The 8,976-nt window shown below is 32.5% G+C and overlaps 1 protein-coding gene across 16 annotated transcripts in view; it reads left to right on the top strand.

Moving 5' to 3' along the window:
- Positions 1-506: 506 nt before the first annotated feature.
- The window catches only part of LOC121418809 (neurogenic locus notch homolog protein 1-like), a 56,161-nt gene continuing 47,691 nt past the window's right edge, over positions 507-8,976 (top strand). For all 16 annotated transcript variants that reach the window (XM_041612958.1, XM_041612968.1, XM_041612970.1 and 13 more), the window contains exons 1-3: positions 507-611; positions 4,663-4,731; positions 5,799-5,822. In XM_041612958.1, coding sequence (XP_041468892.1) covers positions 4,683-4,731; positions 5,799-5,822 — 73 coding nt within the window. In that variant the 5' untranslated portion in view covers positions 507-611; positions 4,663-4,682. The remainder of the gene's footprint in view (positions 612-4,662; positions 4,732-5,798; positions 5,823-8,976) is intronic.

The raw sequence follows: 8,976 nt of genomic DNA, 5'->3' as shown, positions 1-8,976 counted from the left end.
TGTACTAAATTTATGTGCTGGATAATAAGGGTTTGAATAAACAAAAAAAAACACGTAGATTTTGTTTCATTATAGCGACGATCGAAAAGATCAACATTTAACCAACAATCTGATTATTTCCCTCAGAGAGGGGTTGTCTCAATTTCCTGTTTTGTCCAACCCTTCCTAAGATAATATGCAGGTAACCATCCTTTGTCCCCAGCCTTATCCATTGATAATTTTCAGACTGTGTACTGAAATTACTGAAACATTCTCATGATTCCACGTATTTTTTTTTCTTCATTTTTTATGAACGTCCATTCTGCGTGCTCTGTCTCACCCTAATGAACAAATATCCTAACCGGAGGGGATGGAACATTGCACAGGTTGCTTTGCACTCATTGGTCAGTCGGCCAATAGTTGCTGAATGCTTTCCTCTTATTGGTTACTAAATGGTTGCCAATCTTGTCGCCATGGCAAAATTGATGAAGCGGTGCTCCAGTAAGTGATATATACGTGCAGAATCATGTCTTTGCTCATAAGCACGTTTTTACATATCAGGAACTTCTAAGCACGGATTCTATTGGAATTAGATTTTATACCATATATTGTACATCACCTGCATAAAGAAGGTATGGGAAGTTCTAATTACTGATTATATTTGCTTTTCCATCGTTTAAGAAATGAGGTCTTTACAAATATTAACGTTTTAATACCGTATTTACAATATTTATAGCTATCTTTAATTTATGATATAAAAACAATTTATTTACTGATTAGAGGAAAGATAAATCACTTCCGATTGAAAAAGATCTGGACCTGATGGTAATCTTTATGCTGCTTTAAAATCGTAAACTAATTCGAAATCAATATAGATTTATCTCTATTTTCCTCTCCATAGAATAATCAATTTAGCTTTTATTCTGTAATGATAGAAGTTTAGCGATAAATTTTAGTCATTTTTTGAATTGATTTCTTTCATCTCACTTGTATTCTAGTGATATAATGGCGGTACGAAGAATGTAGGGATCGAAATGCGCGCTTCTCCATTGTTTTCTGAAATGGAATCGTCCCCTAAATCTAGTCCTGTTTTGTATTGCAAGGCGATGACACTGAAGATTCCGTTCACACTAACTCCGATTGAAATCGATGACAGTAAGATTAAAACATGATTTTGTCATCCCCTACACTTAAGACCAAAAAGACACGTGAGAAGATCTGCGTTCAAAGTAATCTTAAATGGGGTCGCAAATGAACAACACATATTGCGATCGACATTGGAGATCTGGACAATGTTATTAATTAAATAATAATAGTAATAATAATAATAGTAATAATAACAACAACAACATAGGATCTATATAGCGCACGTATCCACCTTCTTAGGTGCTCAAGGCGCTCCTTGGGCTAGTCTATTCTACCAATTCCTTTTTAAATCGAGAAATACATTGAATCGCTGCATTCTCTTGCAGATGCATTCTAAACTGGCGTAAATCTAGGTGGATGGGCAATATATTCCCCACTTTTCGGAGAGGGGTGGCATGTAAAATCTCCCCCCCACACACACACCCTCACACACACGCCCACACTTTCCAAGACAGAAACGATATTCTTTTTGTCATCAAATGACTAATAATACTGTTAATGCGTGGATTCATCTGTAGCACGTTTAAGTGTCGTTAAAAGGGTTTAAATGATAAAAAATGTTCAATCTTCAATAGGCAAAATTTCTCGCACGGCCTCTCTGCTTAATCTCGAGTCAGAATTTGGCCATCGGATAGATTGCTACGTTTGGCTTTGTTGCAAATATTATATAAAATTCATTATGGGAGTATAGATCGTTTTAAGTCACAATTGGTATGATTCCGAAATTATAACTTCTATCATGAACCAATCAACACATCCCTTAAATTCACTGGAATAAATGATGAGGAGACCAGTCTTGGTACCTTCAGTCCCTTCAGTATTTTAAATATGAACAAAATTTTATTTAGAGTTTGAATCTTAGAGATTATTCAAAATCTTACCTTTCTGCAATATTTTCCATTTCCCATTTCATTTGTATCAATGAGCTTCTTGATAGATTCTAAGTTTTGGGAAGTTTTAAATTTGGTCTATGGGGCCGTATGATAATTATGATCCGATTTTTCCTATTCTTAAAGAGCCATGAAAATGATATTGATGTACGTCTTGACTATCATCACCAAACGTGATGGTGGTATCATTACGATGTTCTTGTTTTATGTAACTCCATAAGTCTATACTTGATTGATTGATTTTATTTGGCAAGTCACCATAACATATTTACAGTAGCATTAAAACAACAGGCTTGCACAGGATGACCCACGAAAGCTCAAAAGCTTATTTCCAGTGGGGTCCTGAATTAAGATAATAAAATGGTACAATTATACTATTTACATATTAAAAATGAAGAAAAAAATCAGAATATAGTATTACCAATAAATAAGATATATAGACAATAAATAAGATATATACAAGAATATAACGAAGAAGAAGAAAATAAGGAGAATTAGGAGAAGGAAGAGGAGGAACAGAAGAAGAGTGGGGACGAGGAGTAGAAGGAGACGGGAGAAACTGATAACGAAGGAAAATAAATAAGGAGAAGAACAACAACAGCAAAAATGGTGACGACAATAAAAACACGAAGAGGAGAATAGGAAGAGATAAAAGAAACACTTGAATTTTCATGAGCAATATATTGCTATCACCCCCCCCCCTCGTGCTCGGACTTGATTTACACCACTAGAGTTCGGTCACCTTTTGTGTTTTTTTGGCGTTACAACAGCAGACTCGGCAATAGCTGCAGTCTCCACCAGCTTACAGGCAATTATATTCGCTCGGTACTTCGATGCACGGGTGCAAATTTACTTCTCGAGAAAGAAGAACCTGTCCTCGGCAATAGGCAAATACTGGAAGCAATTAACTCTTATAGGCCTAATGTTTAATTACGCTGTATAAACATTCTTGCTGTTTTTATTATTTTTATTATTTATTTCATTTATTCATGTCGCTCGGGAGCGGATCCAGGATTTTCAAGGGGGGGGCACAATTTCCCAAGGAAAATTTGACAAAGAAAAAAAATGTTATCACTAAAAATTTTCACAAATGTGTTCTTGTTGTTATACATAAGGAGAATTTTAAGAGTAATTACATTAATTTATTTTAGATATTTTCTCTTTAAGCATATTCCTAGCATAGCATGATTGAAAATATTCCAGAATGTCTCAGTAAGGCTCTATGGTAAGGCTTCGTGAGGCATGTCTATTTAATATGCTGGATAATTTTTTTTATTTCTGGAATGCACCAGGAGAGACAATAATAGACTGCAACACAAATAGATTCCTAGTGGTAGTGGAAATGAACGATAGGATTAGCTATTCTGTTTACATTGTTAATTTCACTGAGGTCATTCAAGAATGTTCTAAAATTAGACTGCTTTAGAAATCGGTATACCGATATAGAATGTTCTTTATGTAGACAATACTAGAAGTTTCCAGAATAGTGAATATTTTGTCTATAAGCTGGCAGTTACTTCTATAACATTATAACATCATATCAGATCAGAACTAAGAGTTTCACGCCAGACTTTATTTATTTATGCCAGTTTATTTCCAACTGGAATACAACATTTATCTTCTGTGGAATTAATTGCATGCCATCAATGAACTGTTTGCATTTACTTTGAGAGAGGAGTTCTTAGTTCTCTTCGAGATCATCAAGCTGTTTTAATGAACGCTTTTCAACCCATGGATTGCTAAAATTGACTCTTAATCATCATCAACATCATGTTCAAGGCCATTTCAACTCGTTACAGTCACTCTTATTATTCATCGTTCTTTAACATAAATTCACCATCGCCATCATTGTGAACTTCAACTTCAGGAATCTTCGCCAACCAAATTGGATTTTATTTGGATATACTATCATAACTTTGGAAGGCACATCTGACACTTCAAGAGAGAGCTCCTGAAGACGACAACATCACACTTGTCGAAACGTCGAGTTAGGATGGGCCTTTTCGTACACTATTCTTCTTCGCCATGGAAACCTTCACAAGTTATTTGAGTGCCTATCAAAATTAAATAAAAAGAAAGGTCATTTGCAAAACGTTGCTCTATAGCAAATTACAGAATGAATCATTTTTTAATCCTTGCGACGCATGCACAGGTCAGCATTTTTTTAAATTCAAGCACGAATTAGCAGAAATAACCCACATAATGGCTGTTGGACACGCGAAGTTATACTTTGACAATCACTGGATCGTGCATTTACTTTAAATTAGGTCTATATTTATTGTAGTAAATGCAGAAAACTTCTATTTAGAAATAGTATGATAGTTTGATTTCTTAGGTAGAGAGTGGTTATGCAATTGATAACAATATACTCTTGTTCTTTTTAAAGATTCTACAACTCAGCCAATGGCATGAATGGGTGCGAATTAATTTTCAATAAACATTTACCATTGCCCGCAGTCTTTTGATGAGTATCATTTTATCATGTTAAATTTTGTCAAGTACATTTAAATACTTCAGAAGAGATAAATGATACAGAGTGACAATTCAAGAGGGAGAAATGGGAGAGGAGAGGAAAGAAGAAAAGGCGAAATTGAATGATAGGGGAGGGGATTTGGAGAAAAAATAATGTTTCTTAATTTCATTTCAGGATTTCAAAGGATAACAAGAATGCGGGTTTGCAACATGATTGGGGCGGTCCTAATCCTCATGATAATAGGTCAGTGTTCAGTTTCTTATCTGATAGTGAAATGAAAGAAAAAATACAATAACAAATTCGTATCAATTGTGTTTTCAGAAACACATTATAAGATTATGAAGATTCACAATGCGAGTTCTCTGATATTCTTATGAAAAGAAATTGACCTCTGTGTAGTATCACTGTTAAAAAACCCTGATTTTACAGAAAAATGAAAGAAGATTTTGCAAAAAGTAATAACAGAATCATACTGTAAATTCATAAAACAGGAATTTATCTGCAATTTAACAGAACAGGTCTGTTTAAAAAGGGGAATGAGTGTTTTATTAAAGGAAATTTGTAAGGTTCCATACACCAAATACCAATTTCCTGTAAGATTACAGGTGTCATCGAGACTATGCTGCAGGAACGTCTTTTATTTTAAGGATGAATTGTCTTACAGTGTAGCCTCTCAAAGCAGTATCATCCATGGACAAACAATATAACATTAATTTGATTTCTTTGAATATATGCCATTTTGAGGTCGGCATTGCCAAGTTAACAAGAATGAAATATTACCAGGAAGCAAAGAGTCCATATCTTTATTATTTAACAAATCATAAACTCTTAAAATTCATGAATTTAAAGGGAAGAAAATTCACAAGGCAACTCAAGATAATTTCCCACTTGATGAATGTCATTAGCTTTGTATATTCAGTATGAGAATAGGGCTTATGTTATATGCTCGTATCATGAATGTTTCAAGACATATGATAGTCACACGTGAACGCTTGATATAACACCTTTACATCAGTTTATTGCCTCTTTTTACATGCAAATTCCTACTGACTTTCGTCAGGCGGCGAAACAGGAATTATTCGAAACAACTTCTCTTTTTGTTTGTCAAAATAGGTCAATTAGATTAAAAAGAAAACCACATCGCCAAGATGCCTCATAGGTCAAACGATTTAACAATTAGAAATTATTATTTTGTTCTACATCAATATGATGCTTGATCTTAAAAGTAAATTGCTTCATATTTAACAGAGGATTTTGTGTTATATTCAAGACAAGATTTCCTTCCCGTTTTCTTCATCTTTTGTCCACAGGATTTGAAGGGATCGATGGTGCAGGTAATAGAACTACCATTTATTTATTCATGTGGATGTGTGTGTGGTTGGGAGTGGGTGTTTTGGTTTGTGTATACACAATTGCAACATGTCATGACTCTGTGTGTGTATATATATACATACATATATATTTATATATATACAGTTCGTATAAAAAAACGGGACAGTTTTGAAAAGTCTATTAAAAATCTGTTTCAAAATATTATATCTATATTTTGATGTTAATAGGTGCTCTTAGATTTTATCTTTTAAATGTCATTAAAAAAAAATTGTTCATGCTTTAGCAAACACGGGACATTTTTGTCGGGGGTTCAAAAAGAGGCTTGCGCCAAAATGGCAGAAATGAGAAATTTGATGATTAGACTTTTGGCTAATCAGCAGACTTTCTCTTAATCCTTTCATTATTTTGGCCATAATTTTCGATTAATGCTGTCAAATTTAATTTACAAATTCATTTTTTTACCTTAATTATTTTGTTTTTCATTTAAACTTCTTTCACCTATGAATTTTCCTTCATAAGTAAGATAAGACTTTTTGTCAACCCAAGTAAAAAGATTTGCATTATTAATTGGGAGAATTTGTAATTATTCAAATCCTTTTATTATGTGAAACAAATTATGTTATGGTACCTATAAAAGATATGAATCCCATTTTCAAGGGGTTATTGATTACTAATTGACCAAGTTTACTTGTATGCTTGACAGGACAAACAGGAAAGGATTCATGTCTTTCAATGGCAATGGTGTATTGAGTCAATTTTGAAGGAGAAGGATATAGCACATGGGGTAAAAAGTATTAAGAAGTTGTGAAACGAGCAAGCAAAAATTTCCACTTTTTTAATTAAAACATCAAATTTTGTGATTTTGACAAAATATTTAGAAAAAGAATATTTCGTTTTCTGTGTTTTCTGTTATTTTTCTTTCCACTTTTTTTCTTTGTCATTATTCTTTTTATTTCGGGGAAGGGCACCCCTAGCCCCCACCCATCAGTATGCCACTCTTCAAAGGCACCATAACCATTGTAGCACACAATGAAAGGATTTAAAAAAAAAACACGCTCTCCCATACTTCGATTAAAAAAAAAATTTCTTGCCTAAAGAAGGAATATTCAAAGCTAAAAGAGAAAATATTGAAGGGGACAACAACATAAATATTCAAGCAAATAAGTAGATTTAGACATTAGTTTTTACCGGATAATTCGAAAATTATGGCAAAGATAATGAAAAGGTTAAGAGGAAGTCTGATGATTAGCAAGAAGTCCGACCATCATATTTATCATGTTATTTTTTTCCATACTTTTGCCCCAATGGGCAAGTTTATTTACAAAAAATGAACACGTTTACAGAAGTCAAATCAGATACATTATTCAAACAAATGTTTCAACATACTCCATTTAAAATAAAAATTTTTACTTTTTCCATTCAAATCATAAATGTGACATTCATCTAAGTAATAAGTTTGTATTACCTTCTTAATCTTCTTAAAATCAGGTACAGTCTTGTTTAACCTCGAGAAATATAATTGTTGTTTTACTAAAATGATAATACAATTCAGGGCATCATTTCGCTTTTCTTTATATCCAAACAAAATATTATCTGGAGTAAATTTAAGAATAAACATAAGAGATGATATCCACGTTTCTATTTTACTCCAAATATTTCTACTAAAATTACAGAAGAAAAAAGTGTTTAATTGTTTCCTTTACAGTATAACAAAATGTACAGCACTCAGTATTGGTGATCTTAAGTTTGAATAAAATATCATTTAAAAACACAATTCTATTGAAAACTTTGTATTGGAAATACTTTATCCGAATGTCTGTTGTAAATCTGAAAATCATCCTATTAAAGTCCGATATTTTAGTGTGATCCAAAAGAATATTTGAATTCCCCCCCCCCATTTTGCTGCAATAGTTTTGGCTGAATCTTTATTTCCTATCAAAAATTTATATATACTTTTACACCCCTTTTTATCACTCATTATAGGAGAAATATAAGGCATAACAAATGGTTCACATATTTTATGGTCAGGGTTTTGAAATCTTCGATTAAACACATATCTTAGAGCCTGAGAAATTGAAAAATATTCCAAAACATTGACTTTTAAACCAAACTTAGATTCACATTCAGTTAAAGATTAAAGATAATATTTCCTTCTCGATCTATTAAATCATTAATAAATCTTATACCCTTTTCTTGCCAGTATTTTAAATAAACAGACCTTCCATCAATTTGTATTTTACTATTTTTCCATAAAGGTTGCGCTAACCAATTGATATTTTCAGATTTTTTAAATATCAAAAATAGCATTACAAAGATTACTAATCATTTCCGATATGTTATAAAAATATTCATCTCCATAAAACAGATGAAAAGGCTGTCCTAAAGAGAATCCTAATACACTTTCTACGTCATCACATTTTCTCAACAGAATTCTTCTCAACCATGTCAATTTTAATGCTTTGTTAAAACAATCTATATTTATCATTTTCAATCCCCCTTCTTCGTATGAACCAAGTTTTTGTTCCCTACTAATTTTGTCGGGTTTTCCATTTCATACAAATTGAAAAATTTAACTTGAATATTTTTCATTAGTTGAGCTGATGGACTGGGAATCGAAAGAAAAAGGTGATTGTATTGAGGCAATAAAATGGATTTAGCCACTGTAATTCTACCCAAAGGTGTAATATTTCTTTTCGACCATGAAATCATCTGTCTTTTCAATTTATCAAAAATCCTATCATAATTGAAATCTGGGATCTTGTTAATATTCACATGAAAATCTGTACCAAGATAGCGGAAATAAGTATCCTTTATCACGTTTACTTCTAATTCAATGTCTAAACTTGTCATTTTTAGGTTACCCAAACAAATTATTTGCGTCTTTTGTGAATTGAGTTTAAGTCCAGTAAATTGAGTAAAAACAGAAATCATCTCCAACACTTTTTGAAAAGACTTATAAAACTTTATTGGCAATGAAAGCATTATCTTCAGCATTATTTTGTAATATATATTTATATATATATATATATATATATATATATATATATATATATATATACAAAGGTAATTGTTGTAGTGTCGAAAATCTGTCTTTCTGACGGTCAATCGGATCTCGGTCGGCCTAGCCACTAGCCCGTCTCTGTGGTCTAGTGGTTA

This window comes from Lytechinus variegatus, chromosome 7 (assembly GCF_018143015.1).
Source record: "Lytechinus variegatus isolate NC3 chromosome 7, Lvar_3.0, whole genome shotgun sequence".
Classification (NCBI taxonomy): domain Eukaryota; kingdom Metazoa; phylum Echinodermata; class Echinoidea; order Temnopleuroida; family Toxopneustidae; genus Lytechinus; species Lytechinus variegatus.
This window is presented reverse-complemented; position numbering and strand designations above follow the sequence as displayed.